At 53.8% G+C, this 12,451-nt stretch overlaps 2 protein-coding genes across 3 annotated transcripts in view; both read right to left on the bottom strand.

The window, feature by feature from the left end:
• Positions 1-402: 402 nt before the first annotated feature.
• Positions 403-4,411, bottom strand: GLOD5 (glyoxalase domain containing 5). 2 transcript variants are annotated; one of them, XM_042040173.1, is made up of 4 exons: positions 4,094-4,411; positions 2,800-2,957; positions 1,689-1,844; positions 403-1,508 (listed from the first exon to the last, which is right to left on the bottom strand). In XM_042040173.1, the coding sequence occupies exons 2-4, from the start codon at positions 2,938-2,940 to the stop codon at positions 1,356-1,358; spliced, it is 450 nt and encodes a 149-aa protein (XP_041896107.1). In that variant the 5' UTR covers positions 2,941-2,957; positions 4,094-4,411; the 3' UTR covers positions 403-1,355. The 2 variants fall into 2 exon arrangements, with proteins under 2 accessions (XP_041896107.1, XP_041896106.1); XM_042040172.1 differs by lacking the exon at positions 4,094-4,411 and having other exon boundaries at positions 2,800-2,964.
• Positions 4,412-4,509: 98 nt separating this feature from the next.
• LOC121670095 (exocyst complex component 1-like) overlaps positions 4,510-12,451 on the bottom strand; it is a 21,361-nt gene continuing 13,419 nt past the window's right edge. Inside the window, 8 exon segments of the mRNA XM_042039862.1 lie at positions 4,510-5,428; positions 5,656-5,850; positions 7,819-8,018; positions 8,745-8,928; positions 9,808-10,048; positions 10,154-10,224; positions 10,723-10,842; positions 11,022-11,134. Of these exon segments, the coding sequence (XP_041895796.1) occupies positions 5,273-5,428; positions 5,656-5,850; positions 7,819-8,018; positions 8,745-8,928; positions 9,808-10,048; positions 10,154-10,224; positions 10,723-10,842; positions 11,022-11,134 (1,280 nt within the window). The 3' untranslated portion in view covers positions 4,510-5,272.

The raw sequence follows: 12,451 nt of genomic DNA, 5'->3' as shown, positions 1-12,451 counted from the left end.
CCTCTCCTGTAGGGATTGACCCTCTCCCATGGGCACTGACCCTCTCCCGTGGGCATTGACCCTCTCCCGTGGGCAGGACAGGGGTCCCGCGGCAGCCGGGCACGGCCGGGGCACATCAGCACCCTGGAGAGCAGCCGCCGGGCGCTCCGCGGGCGCCGGGGCTGAGGGGACTCCGTCCCTGCCCGGGATCCCTTCCCGGATCTGCATTCACAAGGTAAAGGTGAGGGGATGCCCGTGGTTTCCTCCCATGACATTCCTGTGTTTAGTTCCCACAAACGACTCAATGGAAAGCAGCTCATCCCCACTGATCGTCCAAAGCACTGAATGTTTTGTGACTTCGCCTTTTTTCGCACCATGAAGAGTTTTAGATTTCCCACGAAACTCCAGCAAGGGAAAAATGAGTACGAGTCAGAGATTGTGTCAATTTTATAGAGGATTTGGACTGCAGAGGTCGGAAGAGTCCTCCCTGCTTTCCAGCGCTGTTCCGGTGAGGATATCGGTGCTACCTCAGTGTGGCCAGCCTGGGAACTGCTCTGCTTGAGAATCGCCAGGTCCCTCATTGTTCTATACTTTTAAAGTAACTTGGAAATGGCTTTTTAAATTACTAAAGAAAGAAGAAAACTTAGGACAGTGCCACCAGTACCCAGGTGCCATCAGAGTCAGACTCCCCTGTGTCAGACCATCCTCAATCCCTGCACGAATCCAGGTGAACTCCTGGACTTCTGACCTCTGCCCTCCATGTAGGCACCTCATCCCTGCTTTTTCCAACCCTCACAATTATTGATACAGAGATGAGGGTGAGGATTGGATCTTCAGCTCCAGGAGTTTTTGAGTGTCACACCGAGGCCAAATTCCCAAATCCCAGGTGAGAAGTGTGTTTGGACAGTCACGGCTGGATTTAAACCTCTGCCTTGGTGGGAGAGCCACCAGCACCAGGCAGCTTGAGACAAGGAGCAGGAGGATGAGAGGAAGGGAGACAGAAATTTCCAGCTGTGGAAAAGTGACTCTGAAGAGGAGGGGAGTGACAGGTGGACAGTGTAGGAATGAGGACTTCAACTGCAGCAGAAGGGGTAGCAAGAATTAGGAAAAATGTCCCAACAATTGCAGCGCAGCAGCAGCAGGACAGATCTTCCCTGAAGGCCATGGAGTCTCCGTGGCAGGGATGTATAAAAGCAGGATTCACATCCAGAGCAGAGCAGGCTGCCTTGAGAGAACTCCCGATGTTCCTGCAGCCCTACTTTGTGGCTGGGATTTGAGGCTTGTCCCAGGTTTACACAATTAAAGCTTGGATCTGTAAATGGGCCAGCCAGACCTGGCCTCTGCGCCCTGGGACGCAGGCAGAGCATGGGCTGTGGTCAGGGCTCCCCTTCGGTGTCCACAGCCCCAGCTGTGCAGTACCTGGAAACCTCCACCAGGTTCTCGTCGGGGTCTCGGAAGTAGATGGAGGTTATTGGACCCACAGCACCAGTTCTGGCCACGGGACCTTCTTCAATGGGCACCCCACAGGCCTGGAGGACACAGGAGGGCAGGGGTTTGATGGTCGTCTCATCGCCGTGCCCTCCTCCCCCAGCCTTGGAAACATGAACTGCTGGATGAGACAACCCCGGCATTCCCCAGGAAAGCGTCATTTAGAGGATTCGTGGCCCTTGGGATGCCACCGCCCTGGGGACACCCTGGGCCTGCCTCACCTCCAGATGCTCCAGCAGCTTCTCCAGGGGCGCTGCTGTGATCAGGCAAAAATCCGCAGAGCCGGGCACTGGGCGTCGAGCCTTGGGCTCAAACTCCTGCCCAGCCTCGTGCAGGTTGAACTTCTGCTGGCCGAAACGCAAAGCTTTGCGGTTCCCCTGTTCCCAAAGGAAAAGGCCGAAGTAAGGGAGACTTCCTGGGCTGGAAACCTTCAGCACCCACTCCCCGAGCACTGCTGGAAACCCCGGGGAACCGATGGAGTCCCGCTAACTCAGGGCTTTGCTGGGCCAACCCAAAAACAGATCACTGCAAGGCACTCATTGAGATGTGGAGTGACCCAAGAAACTCCACATTCCAAGAAAACCCACAGCCACATGCAGGATTTCCAAGGGTTTTCAGGAGTGGGGACTCTCCATCCAGCCACACAGCCAAAGGGCAGGCTGGCACTGCAGTGGGGACAAGGCTGAGGAGGTGGGAAGAGGGGCAGGAGGGAAGTTTTGGTGGCTCTTTGCAGGATCTCAAGGAGGTTTCTGCAGGCTCATGTGGCAGCCGAGCCCCCAGGGAAACGCTGAGCAGTGACCACCCAAAGATCAGAGCTGAGTTTGATTTTAAGAGCATTGGTGGAGCAGCAGAGAGGGAAGATCTTAGAAGCTAAAAAGGTGCTGTGTGTTCATCAGGAAAAAGGGCAGGAGGTGAGTTGGAATATTAAATATTAATATTAAATATTTAATATTAATATAAACATTAAATATTAAACATAAAATATTAAATATTCACCAACCTTTCCTCCCTTCGCCAATGGGAATATCAAAGCAAGAGCCTGTTAGATGTCTTTAGAGGATGTGTGGGTTTGAGGGTTCTTCTCCTTCAGCCCTAGGAATTGTTTTTTCAGAGAATCTTTGGGGTTTTTTTGTCACTTTGACTCCTTTCCGTGTGGTTTGGACTTACCTCTGACTCAGCCTGACTGTCCTAAAATTCAGAGCTTGATGGGCTGTGGCTTCTGCTGGTCCTACCATCTCCACCCCAGTCCCAGAAACCCATCAGAGATCCACAGGGCCTAGAACCACAGTTCCAGCTCTTCTAGACCCAAACCAGGCCTGTGCCCCACATTACCTTGAAAGTCACCACCTCCATGCCCAGGACTTTGGAATAAAAGGCCACAGTGTCCTCAATGCTCTTCACAGTCAGCACGAGGTGGTCCAGGCGCTGGATGAAACACGAAGGTGGGCTCGTGCCCTCCCCCTTCCAGGACATGCTCTCAGGGCTGGGAACTGGCATGGAAAACCAGAGAATGTGGAAGTTAGGAGCATCCAGCTCTGCAGGGAAATGGGAAATGGTCCAGGGAGCTGAGAGCTGAGTGGGGATGGCCCAGGTTTTCCTTTGTCCTGCAGGTGGCACAAGTACAGAAGCAATAAATCCTCCTCCCTGCAGGAGCCTCAGGCTCTGGTCTGCCTCTGGCGGCACCTGAGCCTGTCAGAGCCCCCGGCTGGGGCCAGGTGTGGGGGACAGTCTGGGTGACCTCGCTGAGGGCTGGCGGCACCAAGATGCCAGGCTCCCAACACACAAACCCCGTGCGCAGCAAGGACGGGACCACGCGTGTGACCCTTCCTCCAGCCCCCTGCCGGGTCCTCCCACGTGTGGACACTGATCCAGGGGGAGCCAAGCCAGAGAGTGGAGCCCATCTGGGGCCTGGCAGAGCAGCAGGAAACATCGGGGGACATTTCTTGGCATTTGTCTCTAAGCTGCCAGATGTCACCACCAGGCAGAGGGTGAGGCCGGGGGCTCGGGGTGATGCAGCACCAGGGTGTGGGGACTCACCAGCCTGGGCTCACAGAGGTTCCTGGTGGTTTAGGTTGGGTTCAGATCCCCTGGCACTGCCCTTGGCTTTTCGGGACATGGGTTAGGGAGGTGTTGGCAGCGCTGGGGGAATGGTTGGACTCAGTGACCTCAGAGGGCTTTTCCAGCCTAAATGATTCCATGATCCTGCGTGGGAAGTGGTTGGTGAGGAGAGATCGCACAGCCCTGCTGACACAGCAGCAGGGTCAGTGTAAAGCCAGGTGCAGTTTCACCGGGATCTCTGCTCGCTGCAGCCAGAGGAGCCTGTTTGGAGCAAGATCCCATTATCCCATTCCGTGGCATGGCCTGGACTGTGCCGGTGACCACACCAGTTATGGGGGAGCCATCAACAGACCCGGAGGAATCCCTGCCCCTCCTCGCTGGTGTTTGGTGTTCAACAACCTCGGAGCAACCTGGCTCCCTCCCTCTGCAAATCCCTTCACCTCGGGCGTCCTCCCAAACTGCAGCACCTTCGTATCCCAGCCCACAGCTCCCACCTCCTGCCCTCCCCTCCCAGGTGAGCCCCTGAGCCAAAAACTGAAAGGAAACGGGGCTGCAAAATTCCTGTTACCTCCAGCGGGATGAAGAGCTGGGAAGGCAGCACTGGATGGTTCCCTGTGACCGTCCTCTTCCTGCTGGGAGCAGCCACGTCACGGGCAAAAGGGCGGGATTGAAAAGAATGGGATAACGAGATTGGAAACAGGAGCTCTAAACAGTGCTCCCTGCAGAGGTGGACCTTGACCCAAAGGCCAACTGCTTGAAAAATCCCAGAAAAATAATCTGGATTTTTCCCTTTGCAAGGGAAAGCTGGGATTATGTGCTGGTTTAAAGCTCACGCTGGAGAAACAAGGATATCCCTGGAGAAGAGGGGCTGTCCAAGGAGCCACAGCAGCCTCCCACCTCCCTGGCAACGGATGGGGAATCTCCCTCCAAGATTATTTTCTAACACGCCAAATAAATGAAATAATCTTTGCCCTGCGAGGCAAATATCAAGGAGTTCAAACTCTTCAGTTGTTTAGGGAGAAGGGTTGTGGCGGACAACACGTGAGCCCCACGATCATCACAAGAAACAGAGAACATTTAACGAATGACAACATATTGGGGAGCTGGTGTAGGAAGATTCCTAAGAAAACGGGATAAAACCAGCCAATTCCCCGAGGGATCGGTTTGGATCCCTAGAACTGCACATTTTCTCCACTCCAGTTAAAATCTGAGTAAATCTGAGCTAAAAGCAATAAATCCATTGAAACTCTGGACTTTCATCTGCCAGGCAACGTTCAGTGGAGAGCTGTGGAGCAGAGGTGCCTGTTGGGATACCTGGATGTGGGAACACCTCACACACGGGGCGTCTCCATGGGGTTTAACCCTCTGGTTTAGCACAGGGCCACTGTGAAATTCGAGCACAGAAAAGAAGGAGAAAGCCCCTGGAGAGAAGATGCTTTTCTGTTGGGAATGGTCTGCTGAGGAGGCGCAGCACCAGCGCTCGCTCTGGTGGAAATCTGAGGCTTCAAGGGACATTTCCTAGCAGCAAAATGGTTTCTTGGAGCAGGGAAGTTGTGGTTTGGGTCCGACAACTCCACTTCCCTGAGGGAGATTTAGTCCAGGAGCAATAAGGCGGAGGTACTTTGGGATTAAGTTCAGGATAGGAACATAAATATCCAACTTGGGAATGTTTTGTGTTCAGCTCCTCGAAGGTGTGGCTGCAGACAAGGACTCCTGGGCTGCTCCCAACATCCAGGGAGGGATTTCCCTACATGTTGGACACGGTGATGGAGTTGAAGTAGCTCAGCAAGTCCTCCATGGTGAAGTCCAGGGCAATCCCTGATCCCGCGTAGCAGTGTTGGATGAGCTCCTCAAACTCTCGGTACTGCCGGATGAACTCCTGCTCCATGGCTTGCCACACCACCTGGAAAAGCAGAACCCTGCTCCATGGGCTGCCACAGCACCTGGAAAACCAGGATTCCAGCTCCAGGGGTTGCCACAGCACCTAGAAAACCAGGATTCCAGCTCCAGGGGTTGCCACAGCACCTGGAAAAGCAGACCTCAGCTCCTTCCCCAGCCCTGCAGCCACACAGGCGTTGCAGTCCTGAATCCCAAACCATCCCAGCATCACACCCATCCCACTCCAGTTACCGGCAGCAGATTTTCCTCTGGGGACAGATGTTTGTGGATTTTCCTGTAGAGGGTCTCCAGGGCTCTTTTGACCTCCTTGCCAGGATATTTTTCAATGACTTTCCGGAGTTCCTGCTTGCTGTAGGCCAGCTGGAAGCTGACCTCCTCTTCCTTCACCCCCTGAGCCAGGCGGGCTTTCACCCCCTCAAAGAAATGCTGGGAAGGGAAGGAGACATTCCATGGTGAGCCGCCCTAAGGTGGATTCCTGCATCAGGGCTGACACCCGATGGCTGCCCTCAGCTCCCTTCCCATGTCTAACTCAGCTGGAATGGAGAATTGGGAAATGTTTAATGAAGTATTGGAGATTTTTATCCCCCAGGAAAGCAGTGTTTAGGGAATTTCACGGTTCTGTCCCCTCCCTGCTCAACCAGCAGCATCTCTAAGGGTTCCAGACCAATGGAGCAATGGGACTGCTGGAAAAATCCCTCTTGTTCCTTGGTGCTCCTCCCAGTTTTCTCCCCACCGATGGTTTGGAGCCAGAGGTGGGGATGGGGGATCCCAGAACCTGGAGAGGTGGAAAGCAAAACCTGGATTTTCTCAGTTCTCGTGACATCTCTGCCACAGCTGGACAGGACATTCCACATCTGCTGCAAGACAAGGGAAGAATCCCTTCCTTCCTCCTCCTGTCTGTTCATACAGCCCAGGAATCCATTTCAGTATTCCTGCTGCAACTTGGCTGGGGAGAAATACCCTAAATCCCAAGGATGTAGAGCTCCTAAACCTATGGACTGCTTCCAAGAGCCAGGAGTGGGCTCCTGCATTACTTACACCTCTTTGCACCTTCTCTTGTTGAAGGGAAACTGGGCGAGATGGAGAAGGCCGTGTCAGGACCTGGGGACATCCAGGTGCCCTCATATCCCACTCACTTTGTTGTGAGCAATAAAACGATCCTTGCCCTTGGAAAAGGGAGGATGTGAAGCCATGGCAGAGCTCGGGTAGCACGAGACACGGAGCTGATTCTCCAGCCAAGCCAACAAATGTTTGACAGCAACGACTGGAAACAAATTGGAAGTTACAGGTCCCATAAATAATTCCAGCTGAGCTCTGTCTGCGAGACATTTTGGGAAGAGGGAAGGAGCGGAAGAGGCACGGTCTCGGGAAGGAGGGAATGTCTGTTGGAGCTAGCAGAGCCAGATGCTCTTAGCTCAGTTAACAAAACAGCCGCTTGGGAAGTGTTGGATGGATCAGCCCAGGCAGCCATGAAAAAAGAGCCAGGGTCTGCCAGATGCCGGCATGCAACCGGAGTGGGAATGGGAACGAACTGGGAACGAACTGGGAACGAACTCCCCACCAGTGCTTTGGAATTCTGCCCCTGATGTGCCTGAAATGGGCACAAGGACAAAGCAGCAGGAAAATGGGAAGATCCCTCACATTGTTGGGATTGTCAGTGAGGAGTGGGAGAGGCTTCCTTCTTGGCCGGGTGGTCACATCGTCTGGATAGAAGAAATTTTTTCCAGTGAGAACAAGCTGGGATAATCAATCAAACCTGCCCAGGGATGTGATAGAGTCCCACCACCGGAGCTTGTGGGATGGGACTGGACAGGGAGCTACAGCATCTCATCCAGGCAACCTCCCCAGGGAAGTTTGGACTGGATGATCCTTTGGGATCCCTTCCAGCCTGGGATCCTGGGATGCTGCCGAGGTGGGAGTGCCCAGCCAAACCCAGCAGTGGTCAGGGAAGGGAGCCCTGGACAGGACATTCCACATCTGCTGCAAAACAAGGGAAGAATCCCTTCCTTCATCCTCCTGTCTGTTCATACAGCCCAGGGATCTGTTTGAGTATTCCTGCTGCAACTTGGCTGGGGAGAAATACCCTAAATCCTAAGGATTTAGAGTTCCTAAAGGTATGGACTGTTTCCAAGAAACAGGAGTGGGCTCCTGCATTACTTACACCCCTTTGCACCTTCCCTTGGTGTCTGTGCTCAGACTGGGAGAGCTGGAGAAGGCTGTGCCAGGATTTTGGGAATCCCTGAGCAGAATGAAATCCAGGTGCTCTCACATCCTGTGACAACAAAGTCCAGTCCCCGGACTGGATTGAGGGCAGGGAGATGGGAACACCAGTTAATCCAGAGTTTTGGGAAGAGCCCTTGCCCTTGGAGGTGCAGGCCAAGGTCCGGCACTCACATTGAGCCCCTCCAGGGGCTGGCCCAGGTATGTGGTGACGAATTTCTCCATGTGCTCCCTGGACCTTTGCTTGGCTTCTCTCTTCTTGCCCTCCAGGCAGGGGATGTTCTTTTGGCACAGGAAGTTGTGGATGTGGTGGAAATTTTCCATCATCACCATATCCGTGTTCACCCTCAGGTTTGCTGAGGACAGGCCCTTGACTGGAAAGGAAGGAGGGAATAGGGTGTGGAGAGAAGCCCTGTGCCCCTGGGATGGCTCATTTGAGAGCAGTTACCACACACATCCTGAGCCCTGTCCATGATTCCCCACCCCACCTGCTTCCCTGCAAACATTCCTGGGGCCTGGCAGGGCCGTGTCCATGGATTTATCAGTGGGTCACCCCAGGCTCACCCACAGGTGGCAGCTGCCCCTCTGCACCACCTCGTGATCTGTGCTCCGAGCTGTGGCTTCTGCAGCCCCTCAGGTCCTCTCCAGGCAGGAAAGCAGGATACTTCCACTGACAGGAAGCTGAGGGATCCAGCTGAGACAACACAGGGATCTACTGGAAGCTCCCCACCCTGCTCTCCCAACCCTTCTCTCCCTATCAACACCCCTTGGTGTTTCAGGGGAAGCTTTTCCTGGCTCCCAAGATCTTGTAAGAGGAGTCTGATCCCTGAGGAGCTCTCCCTCCGTAGTGGGGCAGGAGATGCTGGAATTGGATCCAGAGCTGAGCCCGTGTGTCTCATCCCTGTCACCCCGGGCCCATCCCGCTGTGACAGCCACTGCGCACATGGAATTTGCCTGGTGCTAACAGGATCCTGCTCAGGGAGCCACATTTCAGTGCCTAAGGGACAAGCGGCTCCCACCCGGCCCTGGTGGCCCAGCGGGTCACTCCTGCAGCTGCAGGTGGACATTTCCTGGCCGGAACACCCAGCCTTGGCACTCACTGCTGCTGAAGACGCTGCTGGCCAGCCTAAGCTGGGCCTTGTCCAGCTCCCCCCAGCGCTGGGATGTCCGGAACACCTCCTCAGAGAAGGCCACGAACTCCTGGAAGCGGCTGACGCAGGGCAGGATCCCCCCTCTCATCCTGCTGGGAGCCTTGGCCTCCTCGATCTCCTTGCACATGGTCCCCTGAGAACGACACCAAGACGTGGCACCCTCAGATCCGACCTCGCTTGGTGGAGAACAGGCCAGGAAACAGGGCCAGGAGCTGGGTTTGGGAGCACTGCTTCCGTTTACAGTGCCTTCCACAGTTCCAAGGAATGTGACATTCCTTGTTTGAGGCTGGCATGGACTTGTGCCTTTGGCAGGGGCTGCCAGGGAGGTTTGGGTTTCCCCATTCCTGGAGGTGTCCAAGGAACACCTGGGCGTGGCACTCGGAGCTCTGGGCTGGTGACAAGGTAGGGATCGGGCACAGGTTGGATTTGATGATCCTGGAAGGCTTTTCCAACCTCCATGATTCTGGGATTCCGTTTAGAAGGTTCTGGAAGAGGCCAAACATCACTCAGGTCTATTTGGCCCCCTCCTACTGATGCCAAGAAGATTTTTTGCCTTTTCTTTTATACCCTTGTTATACCTTTTTACAACTTCTGTATTCTCAGTGCTTTTTGCCTGCATTCTTGCACTTGTTTGTCAAGCCAAGAGACTCAACATTTCAGAAGCTTCGTAGCCAGGGATCAGTGTGTCCCAGAGCCCAAGGTCCTCTCCAGAACACATTCTGTAAACCAAGATAGAACCATCCAAGGGAAAGCTCCTTGGGGAGGGGGGCTCACTTGAGCCTCTCATTGGGGAATCTTTGATAGATCTGCTAATTAGTAACACCTATAATGTTATACCCCATGTTGGGGGGACACACTCATACTCGGTGGGGTGCATCTCGATGCATATGACCTGGACGTGTGCACCTAAGGATCCTTAAAATAAATCCCAAGGTAAAATCCCTTTTCCCCTTCTAACCGTGTTTGACTCTTGATTTTAAGACCAGGAAAAGGCATCAGTACTGACACTCACGATGCATTTGTTGAAGTTGCTCTTGGCCAGGAGCAACACATTCCCCAGGAGGGTGCGGAGGAAGGACGAGGGGGCAGCTGAGGGGGAGCCCCAGGTCCCAAACACGGAGTCACTCAAGGTCACCAGGACCTGCAGGCAGCCCAGTGGGTGGACCTTGCTGCAGATACCCAGAAATGCCCGCAGCTCCGGCTCCAGGCAGCTGAAGATCTCACTCAGCAGTTGGGCTGTGGCTTCTTCTGGCCTTAAAAACCAAACCAAACCATGGCAAAGGTCAGGAATTAACTGGGAAGGGACACTCCAGCCCGTGTCCTGTCAGAGCACCCAGTGTCTCCCATCACCCACGTACTGGCTCTGGCCCTTGGTGCAAGGAGGATCCTCTGGAGGTGCCGTGGGCTCTCGTCCCTTAGTGGCAGATGCCTGAAAAAAGATTGGAGTGGAAATTATCAAAGGGTCCCAGAATGGTTTGGGATGGAACCCAAACCCCCTGCCCTGGGCAGGGACACTTTCCACTGTCCCAGGCTGCTCCCAGCCCCAATGCCCAGCCTGGCCTTGGGCACTGCCAGGGATCCAGGGGCAGCCCCAGCTGCTCTGGGAATTCTATCCCAGCACCTCCCCACCCTCTCAGGGAGGAATTCCTTCCCAATATCCCATCTAAACCTGCCAAATGATGATTTCTCTGCTCTCCCTCAGCCAGGAACATGAGCTCTGGATTTATTTCTGCTGCCTCCTGTTGGAGTCCTGTTTAATGCTTGGAGACCCCTGATTTTCCTGGAGCTCTGAATGAAATTCCATTTCATTCTCCTCCTGAGCTTCCCCACTGCTGGTTCCTGGAGGATGAGAGCCCAGGAGAGCTCAGGTGGTACCCCATGGATATGCCAGGCTGGATAATGGGCCCGGAGAGGATACGGTGCTCACCTTCACCTCCAGCGCCTGCAGCTCCACGGAGTCGTGGCCCAGTCGGAAGAAGAATTCCTGCAGGAATTGCTGCTCCGAGGTGCAAAGGGGCTGCAGCTCTCTCAGCACCTGCTCCAACACCTGCTTAGAAACCACCTCTGGTCAGGAAAGCCTCTGGAATTCACTGGGGACACTGGAGCAGGGCCGTGTCCACCTGAGGGGACCTCGGGCAGCACACGGAGCTCCTCTGCCCCTGCTCCAGGGAGGGACCCCGGGGCGGGGTGGGACACGGAGCACCTCAGGCACCCCCAGCTCCGTACCTTGCTGATGTTCCCCCTGTCTGGGGCGTCCTCCTGGCTCTCCCTGCTCCCGGGGAGGCTCCACCAGGGCTGCTGCCTGTTCCCCACCGGCTTCTCCCACGTTTCCTGCAGACCTGCACGGGGTGTGGGATGTCAGAAATCCCATCCCTCTTGGATTCGCCAGCTCCTGGAGTCCTGGATATTTAAATTCTTAAATGTCTCCTTTTATGTCTGCCCTTATGCATTAATTGACCTTTTCCTGGTGCATTCGGATAAATGGGGAATTCAGATGAAATTCCCTTTTGTTCTCTGCCTTCTCACCTGATTCTCCCTCTTTTTCATTATTTTTATTTCGTTAAACTGCCTTTTTATTTCATTGATTGTGGCGTTTATCCCTTTGCTGCCTCGTGCTTACTCCTGAGAGCTGCAGTGTGGAAAATCCCAGGGAATAAGAGAATAAATCAGCACAAAAACCTGCAGAAGCCTCAGGAAAATTGTTTGCAGCTTCGTTTTGATGGTAACTTGCCATAAAAAATATCCAGGGGAGGTGGGAGTGGCTTTTTCTTGAAAAATGCCCTTTTAAAATTAAAATCTTTCACCTGGAAATAAATATATTTCTCCAGCATTGGCAGTTTTACCACCGGGGGCTTGGATTGAGTGGAAAAGTTGAAAAAATCCTTTGAAAGATGCCTTTAAAAAATCCTTTTCTACTCCCTGAAAGGAATCAGTGGGGAAACATCCGGATTATTTCCTAATTAATTCTAAAAATGGGACTCATTCCCCATTCCCAGAGGTCCCTGTGGAGTCAGGTCACCTCTCCTTCTCTCATAACATCCCAAATATCTTTATCTGAGCCACTCCCTGCAGGGCTTTCCCTTGGGAAGGATTTGTGAGCTCCACGCTGAGCAGGGATGAGGGATGAGCCAGCCCTGCTCCCGACCTCAGCCTTGCTAAAACCAGGACTAAATTAATGAGCTGCTTCCTAATCTTTTTCTCACTACAATATAATTTCACCAGCTGGGAAACAGCAAAACCAGGAAAAAATAAATCTTCCAACAGCAAATGGGAAAGAATTTCACAAGCCTATGGAAGAGGGGATGGGAAAATGAGAAAGGACTTAATTAGTGGCTCCCAATTAATTATAAACAGCTCGAGGTTGCCTTTTAAACTCTCCCATCGAGCAAGGCGAGGAATCAGCAGGTGGTGCCATGAATAAAATCCTCTGTGAGGGCGGGGAATCAACCCAAACAATTCACTGGGGTAATCGGGAGCAAGGAAGCGGCCTGGAGACCTGGACTGGGATATTTTCCAGCCGGGATGAGGGATATGGGACAGCGGGATGAGGGATATGTGACAGCGGGATCAGGGATGTTTTCCGGCCGGGATGAGGGATATGTGACAGCGGGATCAGGGATGTTTTCCGGCCGGGATGAGGGATATGTGACAGCGGG

The sequence above is a fragment of the Corvus kubaryi genome, unplaced genomic scaffold (genome assembly GCF_017639235.1).
Source record: "Corvus kubaryi isolate FWS band 111438036 unplaced genomic scaffold, C.kubaryi_AGA036_p1.0 37395, whole genome shotgun sequence".
In the NCBI taxonomy this organism is placed as follows: domain Eukaryota; kingdom Metazoa; phylum Chordata; class Aves; order Passeriformes; family Corvidae; genus Corvus; species Corvus kubaryi.
The sequence above is the reverse complement of the archived record's forward strand: the minus strand, read 5'-3'. Positions and strand labels throughout refer to the sequence as shown.

Excerpts from the sequence above, each read along its gene's own strand:
- GLOD5 (XM_042040172.1), bottom strand. The coding sequence starts at position 2,964 with ATGCCAGTTCCCAGCCCTGAGAGCATGTCCTGGAAGGGGGAGGGCACG. Across the intron at positions 1,845-2,799 it reads TGGAGGTGGTGACTTTCAAG|GGGAACCGCAAAGCTTTGCG; the intron begins GTAATGTGGGGC and ends CTTTGGGAACAG. Across the intron at positions 1,509-1,688 it reads AGCTGCTGGAGCATCTGGAG|GCCTGTGGGGTGCCCATTGA; the intron begins GTGAGGCAGGCC and ends TGTGTCCTCCAG.